This window comes from Tachypleus tridentatus, chromosome 12, assembly GCF_004210375.1.
Source record: "Tachypleus tridentatus isolate NWPU-2018 chromosome 12, ASM421037v1, whole genome shotgun sequence".
Classification (NCBI taxonomy): Eukaryota; Metazoa; Arthropoda; class Merostomata; order Xiphosura; family Limulidae; genus Tachypleus; species Tachypleus tridentatus.
Window position 1 is genome coordinate 100,508,132 of NC_134836.1, and position 18,873 is coordinate 100,527,004.

Consider the following 18,873-nt stretch of genomic DNA (forward strand, 5'->3'; position numbering starts at 1 on the left):
CCGGGGTGAGTTAGAACCTTCATCTTCTATTTAAATAAACGTCATTCGATGTGTGCATCTGTTCATTAAACGTTTCCACATTTATTGATAAATGAGCACCAAACTTGACATAGTGATTCAGTAAGACATGAGAAAGGTGATGAGAAGGAGCCATCTAATTTTCGATTCCCATTCAGTTTGGTATCTAATTTCAATCAAAACACATTACTTTTTCAAACAACATGAATTTAACAAAAAGTTAGCATTGGTATATTATTGATTAACTGCATTCGCTTTTATCTATTGACCCAGCATGGTTATGTTATTGTTGTGCTCTTCTCATGCTGAGAATCCCAGTCGTATCCTGAGTAGTCCAAGAGTCGGCGATGGGTGGTGGTGACTAGCTGGCTTCTTTGTTGTCTTACACTTAGGGAAGGCTAGCGCAAATAGTTCTCGTGTAGCTTTGCACAAAATTCAGAAATCAAATAAACAAACTTTTGTCTATCATTTCAAAATTATGGTCGGATATGCGTAGAAACGTATTTGATTAGCTTTATGTGAAAACTTCTGAAACACACCCAAATTTTAAAAGTAACTTTGTCACAAAAAAATTGACATTTTGTGTGTGTACGTGCATGTATCACAGTTTGAAAATGAAAAAATTAGTAATTATTAACTGTTTTCAAGTCATATAGTTTATACAAATAGGTTTTTTCAAAAGAAACGCATTTATTTATTTGTTTTTATGCGTCTTTAAAATATAGTCTATGTGGAGTCGTCACAAACGCTAGCTGATTGTCATTGGTCAAACTGATTCAAAGCTGAAAGTTGTGAAGATAAGGCGGCATGCTTGAGCTGGGATATAATTTGTAAGTGTAGTCATTGAAATTTGTAGTTAGCGTTAATAATTTGATTCTTGTTAATTAGATTTTTTTATGTATCACCACAATAATATATTATCAGTCTGCGCTTACTAGAATATCTTCATTATGCGGACATATTTGGTACTTAAGCTTTGAAGAAAAAATAGATTATGACTCAGAATCTGATTCAAAACTGAATGAAATTGGGTGTCTTATTCGATTTCGAGCCAAATTTAGTTATCTGGAAACTGAAGTGACACACAAACTTGTTATGTATATCTAGGCCTCTTGTACCCAAACTTAGATTTAATTATAATTTTAAGTTGTAAATGTATATATTGTAAGTTATTAGTAATATAACGCTGACGAAGTTGTAACAATGTGATAAAAAGCTAGTAATAACCAAGTAAAAGTGAGACTTGAGAGGTGTTGAGAAAGATTGGTTTGAATCCCAATGATAATGATACTATATTGACAATAATTTGAGTAAATGAATAACGTTAGTACGTGATATTAATAGTAATACAGTGCTTTGCTGATTTGACGAGCAGTGAAGTGTGAAAGAAAATTAATTTCATACTTCATAATAATTGTAATTTGATATGCTTGATTCATAAATTCCAAGCTTATGAAAGGCAAATTGTGCAAAGTCCAGTGACAAAATTTTTCATTATATCACCCATTTAATATCGTGGAATGGTTTGTTAACCTGATGACTTCAAATTTCAAACAAAGTACTTTAACTGTGTAGTGCTGGTAATAGTGTCTCATAAATAATCAGTTAACCTTAGATTCACCAAATACAATTTGTGAGATAAATATGCCCTCTAAGTTTAACATATATTGCCTGTAATATTTACAGGGCCATTTTTCTATAGTTTTATGATTTGTGTTTTGTTAGTTTAGTACCAGGAGTTAAACCATAAATTATGATGTTCTTGCTTCATGCCTGAGGTCTAACAAAGAGTTTGACATTTACTGTTAAATATTTGTACTGAAAATACAATAATGTTTGATACTTAGAAGTTTTACAATGTTAATAAAGTGTTTATTTTCTTACTAACTTATTGTTTCTGAGATTTATGCAATTTTTAAAGGTATTCTCTGTTGATGTTAATCATTTTTGTATTTTTGTATCATTCTGTATGAAAAGTAATTATTGTATTAGTTTTTGTAGTATTAGTTGGAAGGGTTTCAGAAGTGAATAAAAATTTAATTATGTAGTAAGAAGAGTGTGGTATAAAGTATACATTATTTGATTAGAATAACCATTATAATTTTTTTAAGTTTATCAGTGTCCTATTTTGGGACCTTTGGTATTTATATCTATCAAAAGCTTGTTTATATACTTCCAGGGGAACTGTGTTGGCTTCAATGGGGAAACTTTGACACTTATCCAATTTATACCTTTTTTTTTCATTAATGATGCAATATTAAAAGCAGAAATGGAATATTTATAATAATAGAAACCAACGGTGTGTATTGGTATCTTATACCTCAAAAATAAGTGAAACAAAAATTGCTCCATTGAGTGAAAAGATCCCAGGATACAAGTTACAATGTGGAATTATGGAATGTACCATAGGTTTTGGAGGTGACTGATGAAGTAGGACCCACATTGCAGTGGGGATATGCTGTCTATCAGTCTTAACCTCCATTCACCTGTCTTATATAAGAAATAGAGTACAAATAGTTATATAAAATTAGAAATAGAAGTTAGGACAGCGAGATGTGGGTGCTCAAGCCCACAACTTCCTACATGTGTAAATGATGTGGGACATGTTTTTACACAAAATCTACACACATGATTTATAAAATACAATGCAACAACTGCCATGACTTCTATATTGTGGAAACAAGCAAAAAAATCGAAACTAGATTCAAAGAACACAAAAAACACCTTTGCACGTTTTTGAACACTACATATGTAATAAACACATTACCATAGGAGACACACATATGTTAAGTAGGGAAACAAATGCAAAATCAAAGAAGCCCTACTTGTACAACAACTAAAACTAAACCAACGTAAGGGAACACCTTTATATCTATACTAATTAATAACCTCATATCCAACTGCAATACCAACCAACAATCCTGTACTTGTTTATACTCTAGTCTCTAAGACGTGCCCAGCATTGTTCAGTTGCAAACTTTATTAACCTGAAGGTTTTTTAGGAAGGTCAAAATGTTGTTCTCCACTTATCATTAAAGGTGTCAATACCCATTCTAACTGTTCTGAAATACATTTTTGTTTCAAGTGGGTTTCTTTATCAAGAAAGCCTAATATTAACTAATAGTTAGAATTTAATGGTTCATTGAAGCGACTGTTCATTAGTATTTTACATTGTACCAAAAATAGCATTATACTTTGTAATTCACTCAAGATTTTGAATTTCATTATGTTAATTGTTCTATTTGTAATATATTTAGATCACTTAATTGTGTAACTTTTCTTTGACAATGTATACATTCAATTCTTTGTATTTGTGTGTTTGCTGCTTCTCTCTTCTCTGCTTTAATATATTTAAGGAAGATTTGTTACCTGCATGCTTTGACTGATCTGTGGTGTACTTCAACATAAACATTGATTCCTCACTCCCATATTTTGAGTAGTAAAACATTGGTATTTCTCATGCAGAAGTAAATAAAAAAAAATCATAAAACAGTGAAGCTCCTAATTAGCCTTCCGCCTGTATGCTCGTATTTAGTTAAGAGATTTATATCTGTTCTTTATACCTATATTCAGAAACAGTTGTATAAATATCATTAATAAGAGATTAAATAACCATACTTTGAATACTTCACCATAAAAATTCCATATATCTTGACTGGTCTGTGAAGTTAATCTTTTGAAATTTTAAGACACTTAATAAATGTGGCCTAATCTGTCATTTGGTGTACTACTTGTCAGTGAGTTGTGTTGGTTCATGTGATAACGAGGAGTTAGTAAATGGCTTCAAAATGAATGAAATGGGGGGAGCTGCTATGCTAGGTATGATAAATTTAAGTATATTTTCTGAATACTTTTGAATAAATACTATCAGATTTTAAACTTTGAGCTATAGTTCTTGTTTCTGTTGAGAATCAAAGGAGTTACTTCATATTAATTTGCAACTTTACTGCTGTGAGGAACTTTTTTGGCATACCAATTGTATTTTATTTGTAAAACAGATTGAGCTTGTCATATGTTTAGACTAAATTTCTGATTTAATATAAATGTGCTCTTTTGCTTCCACAGTTTCTGAATGGAGATGAAAGAAATTCTGATTTGCAAAAGTTTTTGTGTATTCCAAGTGTGATGACATTTTTTATGTTAAATTATTATCATATTTTAAAATTATTTCATATTGAATGAGATTGTGATTTGCCTTTTTTTAACAATTGAAAATGTTTAATGTGATTGTTTTGCTATTGCTCAAGAAAATTCTAAGCAAACTTTAGAATAAACTTTAGTATGAAAGTGGTTTTTTTACATTAAGATGACATTTTAATTTTTTAAGAAACAAGTATGCCATCTAAGTCCAGCTCTTATGCAGTCCTTGAAGGGCAGTACACACTCCATGAAACCATAGGAACAGGTATGCATTGGATCCATACAGTTTTGGAAATTGAATTTTTAAATTGTTTGAAATACTATTTATTCTTCAATAGATGCATAACATCTGTTAACTCATTCATGTGTACTGACATAAGGTCATAACTATTTCATTATTTAAAAAAAAAAATTTTCATGTAGCTTTTGCTGAAAACAAAATCTAAGTTTTGTTCATCATTGTAAACTGTTTCTAAGTCTCAGTTGTTGCTTCATGTGACAAATGTATTCATGTTATGTTTACATTTTTAACTCAGACCATTAAATATTAATATCTTCAGGTCCTAGAATTATATTCCATTTCTGAAATTAGAATTTTTAATTAGTTTTTCTAAAAGTGAAACAGTTAAAAAGGTTCTGTGATGCAAAGTTTCAAAAGTGGAATTATCTAATAATTTTGTCAACAAATATTAATCTAAGACTCTATAAGAATATTAACGTTAGTGTGAGAAATCATCAGAGCCTGATCACCTTTCCCTTAGCTTATTACAGCATAAAATGTAATGGTCTCATTACAAAACTATTTTCTAGCATAATCTTGAAGAAACATCTAAAGTAATTATAATTTTATATGCAACTAAAAATTATTTTTTAGGATATAAGAGTATCAAATATATAGTTTATGATTTGTTAAACATTCTGTTTTATAATGTTTCAGGAGGATTTGCCAAAGTCAAACTTGGAACACATGTGTTGACAGGAGATAAAGTTGCCATAAAGATAATGGACAAAAGGCTATTGGGAGTAAGAATCTGACTTTGAAATTTTATTGATTTTCTCAAGTGTTGTCACATTTATATTTAGTGATTACATGTAGAATAGTTCAATCTTGATGTGAAAGATTTAAGAACATACAAAGATCAAAATACCTAGGGACCACTGTTAACTCTTAAACTATGAGACAGACTAGATTATTTGAACAAAATATGTTTAATATTCTACTTATTGAAATGTTTTACGCTTTTACAATGTTGTTGGAGTGTGCAAATGTTTATACAATAGAACCCCTCTAAAGCAGCCACCTTGGGACTGAGACAAACTGGCCTGATTAGAGGGGTTCCACTGTACCATAATTAGGGATTATGTAAACAAACAAAGGGATTTTGTAGTATATAACACCCTGACATACTACAGGGTCAATAGTATCTTAGAGGGGTTCCACTGTAGTTATTTTTTCACTTTGATTTTATTTTTAATAATGATGTGCAATTCATCTGGTTCTTTCACTTGTATGGGTGTTTTCTTTTAAATTAGTTTAATAAAAATATTGCTATAATTGTAAATTCAATTATATTTTCACTAATTTTTCCCAAAATTCCAATGTCTTGTACTATAAAACTATTTTATATCTAAGTATGCAAAATTATTCAATAACTTAAAGTACTTTGGGATAAAATTGGCATATTCTTAGTGTGCAACTAAGTAGACTACAATAGTTGTCAAAGTATCAATACTAATGAGATCTGGAGTGGGATTAAAACATGATTTAGAAAAAGATTAACACTAAAAACTATGTACTGTAGTTTTGTTTTTATTCATCTTTCTTTGTTCTAAATATGAACACAGCTTTTCAATTGAATAAACTAACATGAAAAAAACACAATTTTCTTGTTTTATGCTTATCAAAACAAAGATCATTGTGTTTCAGTAAAATTCTTAACATTCAAAGACACTAACATTGACTGAACAGTGACATGTTTTGGAAAATAACAAAATATGACCCCTCAATGTGGATTCCTGTAAGTGGTGAAGGGGCTTCCCAGGGAAGGTTCTGTTCTTTCAGTTTTTTTCCTCTGGTATCAAAACATCTACCCACATGTTTGCTGTGCAAGGTGACCCATGAAGTTGAGGAGAGGATCCTAGTGGTTAAAGGGTCCAACCCTAACACACCACTTTGGCCTTCAATTCCTGTAGACAGGGAACCTTGGGATAGTCCCCCTTGGGTCAATATCTGGTCCACTTGGGCTAGGGTCATCCAAGTACCAATGTTGGATGTTCTCAACAGGTGTTGTAGACATTGTATCTGATGCTAGTGTTTGGGTATGGTGTTCAAGAAACCCTGGCACTGCTGCATTATCCTTGTTTGGCATTGTAGTGTTCCCCTCATAGGGTTCCATGGTAGGTGGGGTCAGTGGGCACCAAAATTCCTTTTTTTTTTTTTATTATGGATCCTCCAAACAGAAACTTTAATAAAATAGTGAAAAAACAGTCCATAGGTAAATGACCATGTCTGTAACACCTGTTGTACCTCATTTTTTATACTACATTCTCTTCTAGACAAACCTTTAGGGTAAATGTCTTCCTTTTTCATTCATAAGGAACTAGAGGGACTTGCTGGCTCTCTAAAGTCAGTAAAGAAGCTTTGCTCTAGTTACATATTGGTGGAAACATCCACATCTCAATGCAGTGAACTTCTCTTGCATTCAAAGGCTATTGGGGATATATTTATTGAGGTTACACCTTATGCTACATTGAATTCAACATGAGTTATTTTTGAGAGGCATCTGAAGAACATCCCTGAGTCAGAGATTATTGCTGGTTTTTCCACCCAAGGAATTTCTTCAGCGAGGCATATTTCCACTCAAAGATGGAATTATGATGCTGACCAATGTCCTCGTTCTGACATTTACATCACCACATCCACCTGCTACCATGAACACAGGTTATCTTAATTGCAGGGTATGGCCATACATTCCAAACCTTCACAGATGTTTCCATTGTCATTATTTAGGTCATTTGAAGATGTTATGTCATGGTTCATTGAACTGTGCTTGTTGTGGTGGCAAGGACCACAATGCCTATGAGTGTGAAATGGACCCTCATTGCATCAATTGCAAGGGCTCTCGGTCGTTCTACTTTCATTCTTGCCCTAAATGGTTGGAAGAAAAATAGGTGCAGTGTTTGAAATGATTCAAAACATTACTTACCCTGAGGCTTGAAAGTTGCTGTCCATCACTTCATCTCGGACATATGCTGCTGCACTTCATTCCACTACTACAGTGGGAGTGCAACCAGATCTCTCTGTGCCTCCAAAAGAATCATTCTCAAACCAAATGGAAAGTCTTTTGACCTCCATTGTTATAAAAATTGATGAATCAACTTCAACACCCATCTCTGTCTCTAACATACATTTCAGCAAATCCCAAGATCCACTTCCTTTGGTACCAGGTACAGGCACTTCTTTGGGTACATCTTCATCTCCCACCTGAAGATGCAGAATGACCATTCGTTCATGTCCACAGGTGCTGGAATCTTCTTCCAACAGCAAAGACCTGCCAAATTAATCCAGTGCAGGATCCATGGAGGTCAATAGACCTCCCTCAAATAAAGATTGTAAAGAAAAAAGATGTGGTCATAAACAGAAGAACTCCACCCAATTTGCCTGCACATCAATAAAAATACATAGAATGTATGCTCTCTGATCACAACCTTTCTCTTTTCAGTAGTGCTTCTTAAACATATTTTCATATACCCAGTCTGTTCTTTACTGCTATTGTTCCCTCAGTTTGCTCCCCTTTACTATTCTCACACTTTTATGGAGGGTTGACAATAATCCACAAGGTAGTGATCATTTTCCTATAATTCTGAGAGAGACTGGCCATGGTTGATGCCACCTGACCTGCATGCCCTATTGGAAGCTGGATCAAGCAAACTAGCCCTCTTTCACTGTTCTTGTAGAACTTGATCCTGCCATCATCTGTAAGTCATCAATAGATGACTGTGTGGCAGCAGTAATTAATTTTATTATACAAGCAGCTGCTCAATGTATTCCTAAAAATTTTACATGCTTTCCAGGATTTCCTCATCCGTGGTGGAATACTGTCTGCCTCATGGCATGGAAGGCTCAAAAACAGGCCTGGGATAGTTTTTGTAGGGATCTCATACTCTTGCACCCCATTGCTTTCCATCAGGCTCATGCACATGCTTGGTGGGTAAGATGTCAAAGCCAGAAGGAATCTTGGATTAAGTTCACAACTAGCGTATATTCTACCACCAGTTCCAAAGTCATATGGGACAAGATTCAAAAGGTCAGTGGGAAATATAATTCTGTTCTCCTCTTGATCTTACTCTCTGATGGTCAGGAAGTAGCTGAAACCCAGAGCATTGCTGATACTCTAGGTAAAAGCTTTTGCCAGGTATCTAGCACTTCTGCTTCTTCTTCCACCTTCTTAGCCATAAAGACTCGAACAGAGGGATCACCTCTTTCCTTTCAAGCTGATTGTCTCTATGACTATATTGGTCCCTTTTCACTGTTGGAACTCAAACTGGCCTTTCATCGGTCTGGCAGTACATTGGTCAGACCTTGATGATGTACACTATGAAATGCTACACCATCTATGTCCTGCTTCTCTGCTATTCTTCTGATTGTTTTAACCTGGATCTGGCAGGAGAATGTTTTTCCCGATGCCTGGCACCAGGCTATTGTCCCACCTTTCTCTAAGCCTGGGAAGGATCCCAAGATTCCTTTAAACTACTGTCCAATTGCTTTGATGAGCTGTTTCTGTAAGTTCTCAGAGAGGATGGTTAATGTTCATCTTGTTTGGTTCCTTGAATCAAACAACCTCCTTTCACCACCCAGTGTGGGTTCCAAAGACTGTGCTCCACCAGGGACCACCTGATTCGACTTGAAACGTCATTCAGAGAAGCCTTTCTCAGATGACATCTTGTATCAATATTCTTTGACATTGAGAAGGCATTTTGTGAGACCTTCATATACATGGGTTATGTGACCATTTGCCATTTTTATTAAACAGTAAGGAAAAAAGACGTGGTCATAAACAGAAGGGTTCTCCAGCCACTTCACTGACCTGTCATTAAAAATGGCCACCTTGATACAATGGAACTGTCGAGGTTTACGTTCTAATCTGGATGACATCAAAACACTGATTGCTTCCTACCATCCTGTATGTCTTTCCTTACAAGAAACATTTCTAAAACCTGCTGATACAGTCACCATTCAGCAGTTTTCTCTGTACAGAAATGACAGGCTGTGTGATGGACGAGTACATGGAGGGGTGGCACTATTGGTTGATCAGCATGTGCCCACCCTGTCTTTTTTCACTCAAAACACCCTTGGAGGCCGTAGACATTCGTGTTTCCTTGGGTCATACCATCACTGTTTGTTCTCTCTACCTGTTCTCTGGAGAGACATGATCAATCAGACCTTGATGCTCTTGTTGAACAGTTACCGTCTCCATTTCTAATTCTGGGGGGCTTTAATGGACATCATCCCCTGGGGACATCTAGGGATGTTATTGATAGGAGGGGTTGCTCTGTAGAATGTATGCTCTTTGATCACAATCTTTCTCTTTTCAATACTGGTTCTTCCACTTATTTTCATGCACCTAGTCCTTTACTGCTCTTGATCTCTCAGTTTGTTCCCCTTCATTATTTTCCCATTTTTCATGGAGGGTTGACAATAATCCACTAGGCAGTGATCATTTTCCTATACTTTTGAGAGAGACTGGCTGTGGTCGATGCCACCCTCCTCGTGTGCCTCGGTGGAAGCTGGATTGGGCAGGCTGGTCCACTTTCACTGCTCTCGCAGAACTTGATCCTGCCATCGTGAATCAGCCATCAATAGACGACTTTGTGGCAGGAGTAACTGACTGTATTATACAAGCAGCTGCTCAGTGTATTCCAAAAACCTCAACACGTTTTCCATGATATCCTCATTCATGGTGGAATTCTGCTTGGCGCGGAAGGTTCAAAAACAGGCCTGGGATACTTTCCGTAGATATCCCACACTTTTGAACCGCATCACTTTCCAACGGGCCCATGCATATGCTAGGTGGGTAAGACGTCAAAGCCAGAAGGAATCTTGGATTAAGTTCACAACTAGCATATCTTCTACCACCAGTTCCAAGGTCATATGGGACAAGATTCGAAAGGTCAGTGGGCACTACAATTCTGTCCCCCTCTCCATCTTACTTTCTGATGGCCAAGAGGTAGCTGATGTCTGGAGCATCGCCAATACTCTGGGTGAAAGCTTTTGCCGGGTATCTGGCACTTCTGCTTGTTCCTCCACCTTCTTGGCCATCAAGGCTCGGGCATAGCGTTCACCTCTTTCCTTTCGAACTGTCATTTTAACTATAATTGTCCCTTTACACTGGTGGAACTGAAAATGGCCCTTCATCGATCTGGCAGTACATCTGTTGGACCTGATGATGTACATTATGACATGCTGTGCTATCTCTCTTCTGCTTCTCTTGATATTCTTCTAATTGTTTTTAACCGGATCTGGCAGGAGAATGTTTTTCCTTATGCCTGGTGCCAGGCTATTATCTTACCTTTCTCTTAACCTGGGAAAGATCCCAAGATTTTTTCGCACTCCGTCCAGTTGCTTTGACGAGCTGTTTCTGTAAGACCTTTCAGAGGATGGTTAATGCTCGTCTTGTTTGGTTCCTCGAATCAAACAACCTCCTCCCGCCCACCCAGTGTGGGTACCGATGACAGCATTCCACCACGGACCACCTAAAATGCCATACCTCCATGTTGTGTCATAAGCTTTCTCAATGTAAAAAGAATATTGAAACAAGATGTTGGCATTTGAGAGACCTCCATATATATGGGTTATGTGGCTATTTACCTATGTTTATTAAAAAATTTTTAATGGACAGGAGATTCCAAGTTCGTGTGGGTTCGACACTTTCCTGTTCTTTTGTACAGGAACTTGGGGTCCCTCGAGGCTGTGTTTTGAGTGTCACACTTTTCAGTATAAAGATAAATCCTATCACTGAACAATTCCCTCTCACTGTTGCAAACGGGCTCTATGTTGACGACTTTCACATCTTGTGTCAGTCGTCGAACATGAGATATATTGAGCGGCAACTACAAACTGCCCTCAATTGTGTACTGAAGTGGACTACAGCAAACGGCTTTAATTTTTCTCTCTCTAAAACCATTTGTATGCACTTTTGCCACCAACGGGTTATCCACCCTGATCCTGAACTCAGTATAGGTGAAGTTTTGCTGCCAGTGGTCCCTGAGACCAAGTTCTTGGGGCTTATCTTTGACCATAAGCTGACCTTTATACCACACTTAAAGCAGCTACAGGTCAAATGCACAAGAGCACTGAACATTCTCCATGTCCTCTCTACTGCCAGTTGGAGAACGGATCGATGTTTTATGTTAGATATGTCGTGCTCTTATTCGTTCAAAACTCAACTATGAATCAATGGTCTATGGTTCTGCTAGACACTTGGCCTTAAAGATGCTGGACCCCATTCATCATCAAGGACTTCGACTCTGGACTGGGGCTTTTCGCACCTCCCCAGTTCAGAGATTATATGTGGAATCTCACGAACCTTCTCTGCACCTTCGCCATTTGAAACTGTCTTTACTGTATTCTTCGAAACTTTGCTCCTTACCAAAGCATCCCACTTGGGGATGTTTTCCTTCCTCAGTGGGCCTTACTTTTTCAAAACAGATGATCTGCCATTGCTCCTTTTGGCCTTCGCATCCAGGCACAATTGGATGAATTGGGTCTACCCTTGGAAAACATTGCAGAATCCACTGGTCAGCCCATTCCCTCATGGCTTATTACAGCCCCCAAATGTGGCCTTTCTTTAAGTCATCTGAAAAAGGCAGATACTCCCGATTAGAAGTCCTGTCTTTTATTTACTGAACATTTTTCGAACAACCTTTCTATTCCAATTTATACGGATGCTTCAAAATCAGGTGACTCTGTGGGCTCTGCCATGGTTTGTTGCGGTTCAGTGGTTGCGCACAGAATCCCCTCTACAGTTTCTGTGTTCACTGCTGAACTGTACACCATATTTCTTGCCCTGGAACATATTGAAGCTGAGCAGTACTCTGACTGCACTATTTATACTGACTCCCTTAGTTCCTTGCTGGCCTTGGAATCACTTCACGTTAGCTCACACCCTGTTCTCACTGATATTCAAAACCAACTGGCCCATATCTCATGAACATGTACTTCTATCCAGTTTCTCTGGATACCAGGCCACATTGGTATTTGTGGGAATGAGCTTGCAGACATGGCAGCTAAATCTATCTGCTCTGGCACTATCACCACTGTACCTATTCCGTACATGGACTATGGTCCTGTATTCAAGGCTCGGCTCCATGCCAGCTGGCAGTCCACTTGGAGTGAGCAACGTCACAACAAGCTTTTTCAAATAAAACCCTATATTGGGCTTTGGCCGTCCAGCTTCTGTAAGGTTCGGAAGGAGGAAGTTGTTCTAACTAGACTATGCATTGGTCACAGTTTTTTAACTCATCATTTTCTTTTATCTGGAACTGATGCACCAGTGTGTAGTTTGTGTATCACTCAAATCACTGTAAGCCACATTTTACTTTCTTGCCATCGTTACGACTCTCAACGACAACAGTATTTTAAACATGTTCTGTCCCAGGGTTTGTCTGTAACATTGGACAGTGTTATTGGTGATGGTGACACTGTCCACCTTGATAAAGTTTTTAGTTTCTTAATGGCCATTAATCTTTTTAACCTCATTTAAGTGTTTGATATTTATTCATTACACTTTTTTAATTGTGGTTCACTTTTCAGTCTCAATCTCTCTAGTTCAATTTGACATCATAAAATGACCAGAATATTAAATAACTCGACACCAGGAGTGGAAAGACCAACTTCAGGTGACTAACGCTGCTGTTTGAACTATTCATTAGTCATCCTGGCAAGTTGTTATTACACTTTTGCTGCATGTCATTTAACACTTTTATTACTTTACGTTTTAGTACTGGCCATAATGACACATAACCCGGAACCAGGAGTGGAAAGACCAACTTCAGGTGACTGATGGTGGTTCTTGTACTTACCTGTTAGTCTTCCTGGCAGGTTATGATCATTACCATTCTGCTGCAGGAAGTCCTTTAAAACTTTGTAGACTGGATGTCAACATTGGTTTTATGCCATTTTATGTTTTCATTGCTGTTTTGTTTATACCTTTGTTTCCTTTTACAAATTTTACTACATTTACTTTACTTTTACCTTTTTACAGGACATTTGGCTAATTTTTATTACGATTTTGCTTTGTGTCTTTTAACACTTTTCTTATTTTATCTTTTGATAATGGCTGTTATGACAACATAACCCGGAACCAGGACTGGAAAGGCCAACTTCAGGTGACTGACGGTGGTTCTTGTACTTACCTGTTAGTCTTCCTGGTGGGTTATGATCATTATCATTTTGCTAGAGAAAGTCCTTTACAACTTCTCTTACTCTGCTTTCTCTCTTAACATTGTAGACTAGGTGTCAACATTGGTTTTATACTTTTTCTGTTTTTCAATGAAGTTTTGTTTTACCTTCATTCCCTTTTATGTATTTTACTACATTTAATTTATTTTTACCTTTTTACTGGACATTTCCTAGCTGCTTTGTACCATAAAACACTAAATCAATCAATTAATTAAACAATTTTTTAGTGGACAAGCAATTCCAAGTTTGTGTGGGTTTGACACTTTCCTGTTCTTTTTTTGGAGTCCCTCAGGTCTGTGGTTTGAGTGTTACACTTTTCAGTATAAAGATTAATGCTATCACTGAACAACTCCCTTTTACTGTTGTAAACAGGCTATGTGTCAACAACTTTCACTGTTCTCATGTCAGTCATAGAACATGAAGTATATTGAGTGGCAGCTACAGACTGTCCTCGGTTGTTTACTGAAGTGGACCACAGCAAATGGCTTTAACTTCTCTCTCTCTAAAACTATTTGTACATACTTTTGCTACTAATGGGGTATTCTTGGGGCTGATCTTTGACTGTAAGTAAACCTTTATACCACACATCAAGCAGCTTTGGGTCAAATGTACAAGAGCACCAAATATCCTTTGTGTCCTCTCTTCCACTACCTGGGGAGCAGTTCGATGTTCTATGCTAAAGACATCGTGCTCTTATTTTAACTCGTTTTCATTTATCTGGGTCCGATGCACCAATGTGTTGTCTCTGTAACACTCAGGGCACAATAAGCCACATTTTACTGTCTTGCCATTGTTATGACTCTTAATGACGGCAGCATTTTAAACATGTTCTGTCCCAAGGTTTATCCGTAATGTTAGATGGTGTTATTGGTGATGGTGACACTGTTCACCTTGGAAATGTTTTTAGTTTTTTAAAAGCCATTAATCTTTTTAATGTTATTTAAGTTTTTAATTTATACATTAAATCTTTTCTAATGTGATCCCCTTCTAAGAATCCAAGTGCATCTAGTTTGATTTGAAATTAGAAACTGGCAGTAATATCAAATAACTCGAAACTAGGACTGGAAAGACCAACTTCAGGTGACTAACGCTGCTGTTTGAACTACCTGTTAGTCATCCTGGAGAGTTATGAGTAAAATTTTGCAACAAGTCTTATGAAACTTTCATCACTTTATGAAAATGGCCATAACATCAAATAACTCAGAAACAGGACTGGATAGACCAACTTCAGGTGACTAACTGTGACTTTTTAACTTACCTGTTAGTCTTCCTGGCAAGTTATGATAATTACAGTTATCCTGAAGAAAATCCTTTAAAACTTGTATTAGTATAGTTTTCCTCTAACTGCTGTAGGCTAGATGCAGAAATTGGTCTTAATGCTATTTGTTTTTTTAAACTTTGTTATGTTTTACCTTAATTTCCTTTTATGAATTTTACTAATTTTACTGTAATTTTTCATTTTTACCAGATGTTTGGCACAGATAGCCTAATTGCTTTGTGTCACAAAACACCAACCAACAAAATATGAAATTTTTATCTTATTGTTCATTGAAATAGTCATTACAAAGTGCATTTTAACAAATTTCGTCTGAATAGTAATTGTCATATATAAATTGTGTGCTAAAATATTTTAAACTATTGTGATAACTAACTGTTATCTTGCTCTCAGAGATATTAAGATTTAAGGAAACCAAGGGTTTGTTTGATAATTTATTTACTTTTAAAGTAACCATATGTTATTTAAGCCCAATTCATGGTGACACTTACCTTATGGTATGAGAAACAACAGATCAGCTGAAGTAATTGAAATATTTTTAAATCAACTAAGTTGGTAAGTTTTTAAAACTTGCATTAGTATATTAATGTTTTCTGAAAGCCAGAAACTTTTATATTCTTAGTTTTTATATGAATCATAACATTAGTATTTATGTATTAACTTCCATATTTTTCTGATTCATCTATGCTATTTCATCACAAGATGGGCTTAGTATGGCCTAGTGTTTAGTATTCAGAACTATGGATCAGAAAGCCCATGGGACTCTTTCCATTGTATTATAAGAGTAACAGTTAAATCCCATTATTCAATTAGTGTAGCATTTTAGCTGTCTTCTCTATCTGTTCAAAATTAGGGATATCTCATGCAGGAAGCCTTGGTGTAGCTTTGTCAAATATTTGAAACTATTAGTTATTTAAGAGAGAAAAATTTCATGGAAGTGAAATGTACAGAAATTCAATAAACTCTTGTTTTTTCAAGGTTAAATCTGCTTTCACAAACTGTTACTATTCTAAATTATGAGTGCAAAATGAATGATAGCTGAATGTATTAAATATTTTATTTTAGGACTAAGTATCAAAATAACTTGTAACATTGTCATTCATATTGGTATAAAGTTATAAATGTCCACATTGTCGATAACTCATTTGTGTACATTATTAAGGATCACTCAAGCTGTTGAAGTACAGTTTGAATATGTCACTTAAAGCTTGTTTAAATTTAATAAGAACAAAGTATACAAGTTAATTTTATTGAAATTTTTTATGCTTCTTAAGACTGGAGGGACTGAGTCTGTGATAGAGCATTTACAATTGCTTGTTTCTTCACTAGGAATGCATAATATGTATGTTATGTGGATTTATATTTTGCTTTAATTGCAGGATGACCTTCCAAGAGTTAAATTAGAGATTGAAGCATTGAAAGAACTTGGCCATCAACACATATGCAAGTTATATCAAGAAATTGAGACAGAAAATAAGATATTTTTAATTTTAGAGGTATAATTGATTTATCCCACTTAATAAATTAATCAATGGTTTTTTGTTTCATTTTCAGTTTATAGAAGTCATTTAACTATATAATTATGCATACAACTGCTATTTTGAGTGTATACAAGTTACTTAAGTTTATGATCAAACATAATTGATTGTTAATGTGAGTTAAGTCTGTAAAGAATGTTTATGGAATATGCAATACACATGTATAAAAGCCACAGCTTGTCTTACAAATGTTTGGATTTGTTAGTAATGTTACAAAAAGAATAAAGTATAATTACAGCTACTTGTTCATTATTTAAGCAATGTGCTGTCATTATTACTTAAACTAGTTGGCTTCCATTGCAGAAGGATCTTCAAAGAATTAACATGTTTACATTAGGATACTTTAATCACTACTATGGTTGGTAAAATATAAGCTGCTTCATTTAGCTATACAGATCACAATGCCAACCAAAGTATGGATTGAAAATCATTTTAAAGTCTGTCCAGCTAGTATCACTTGTGTGTGTACTTTTTCTTTCAAGACAAAACTTGTTTTCTATACCTCTTTTAGTCATTCTATGAACAGTTAACAATTTCTGTTTTCCATAAGTTTAATTTCTTTTCCCTGTTTGTTTGATCAGTTTTCTTATCTGTCCATGGAATGAACACACCTATAAACTTTCATTATAGACATATCCCTGATAGCTATAACTTTTAAAGTGATTAAAGTCACAATCACAACTTTGTAAAATCTAATCTGTACTGTAGTCTATATCTAAGTTATAAAGATACCAGAGCCGTGATTAAATTTGTAATTATGGTTTTAATTATTGTTTCGTTTCTCTTTTGGCAACATACTTCATTTTAAAATTTGTGATTTTTTTTAATACTTAAATTTTTTTATTTTTTGATGTTATGCTTATATACAATATACACTAACCTCTATAAAATGTTGCATGTCTATCCATTGCTTTGTAGTGCTATCTGTTGGCTTGAAAATTATTTAGGTACGTATAGGATATGTCTACCTGTTAAAACATTTTTTATACATTTATTGGAATATCAAAAGTGAATACTTACAGACCTGTCAAACTGGAGAAATCTTGTAGGAATAGTCTGAGATGTCTTGGTATTAGTCCCACTGATGTTATCAGGTAGGTATGTAGGTAACAGAAAAAAAAGTAGTAGTTTTATAAATTTTTAAATTGTTTTTTTACTTGAAATGCTTTTGACCTTTCTAGTGCATTATTAGTGTGTGTGTGTGTGTATCATAACCAATACTTTGAATGGTTTTTGGTTTTTCTTCACTTACTGGTTTTTAGCATGTGAATTACTTAAACATTGTCAATCTCTACTATTAAGTACTACCACACTTAATAAGAGAGTAAAATTTGTGTGAAGGTGAGCCAGATATAGTGTTTGACATTTAGCCTGTGTTAAAATGCTTTATGTAAAACAAATTATTAAATGAATATCTAACTTAGTGTGCTCACTTAAAGTCGTTAAACACGATAAGTTTCTAATGTTCTTCATTGTTTTAATTTTTTAAAATTGGGTTTATATTGGAATTTACAATTAGAAATGTAAAACTATTTAAATTTTCTCTTCTTTTATTGTATTTTCAGTGACTTGTAAGGCGGTTTAATTTTTTCTTATTTTGGTTTACGTTTGTTCATGTCTAATACAAATATTTTCTTCAAATAGTATTGCCCTGGTGGAGAATTGTTTGATTACATTGTGGAAAGAGATAGGCTGGAAGAAAAAGAAGCAAGGATGTTTTTTCGCCAAATAGTGTCTGCAGTAGCTTATATTCATAACAAGGGTTATGCACATCGAGACTTAAAACCTGTATGTTCCTCTGTGTTTTGAATTATGATTTTCATAATTAAAAGGGAGTGTTGTATTCTGTTATTCATATTGTAAACCCATTTAAAGTAATTGACTAATTATTTTTCAAACAATTGTTATCAATTTTATTTAAATAGGTATTTCATACATTTTATTATCATTGTAATAGTAAGTCTAAATGTTCAGTTTTAACCTTATTTCAAGTTTTCATGTTTTACACACAAATTTTAAACCTTGATTCTTTATCTACTAACAAAATTAATAACTTTGAGTTTCATATTACATTTGTTTTGAATAAGTCATTAATCTTATTGATAAAAGCCAAAATAAGTTGTTTTTGTGAGCAGTTAAGACAAAATTTAAGGAAAGTTTTATTTTTTCTAAAAATAGCTTTTGATCAGCTGTTTCAATAAGGATTAGGTCAATTTGACTGACCATGTGACCTCTTTGTATATGTTTAAATTCTTTATATATATTTAATACCTCTAACTTTCCATGTAGTATGTATTTTCACAAAATTTAGAGTAATTAATATTACAAGTCCTTTCACATAAGAAAACCTTCAAATTTCCTTTGTGATATCCCAAGAACTTCAAATACACTTCAGATGTTTGTTTCTTGGTAAAACTTTATATCTTATCTGTTATTTTCTC

At 34.8% G+C, this 18,873-nt stretch overlaps 1 protein-coding gene across 1 annotated transcript in view; it reads left to right on the forward strand.

Moving 5' to 3' along the window:
* The first annotated feature begins 741 nt into the window (after window positions 1–741).
* Window positions 742–18,873, forward strand: part of LOC143234160 (maternal embryonic leucine zipper kinase-like) — a 67,301-nt gene continuing 49,169 nt past the window's right edge. The window contains exons 1-5 of the mRNA XM_076471285.1: window positions 742–848; window positions 4,346–4,423; window positions 5,096–5,181; window positions 16,274–16,390; window positions 18,077–18,220. Coding sequence (XP_076327400.1) covers window positions 4,354–4,423; window positions 5,096–5,181; window positions 16,274–16,390; window positions 18,077–18,220 — 417 coding nt within the window. The 5' untranslated portion in view covers window positions 742–848; window positions 4,346–4,353. The remainder of the gene's footprint in view (window positions 849–4,345; window positions 4,424–5,095; window positions 5,182–16,273; window positions 16,391–18,076; window positions 18,221–18,873) is intronic.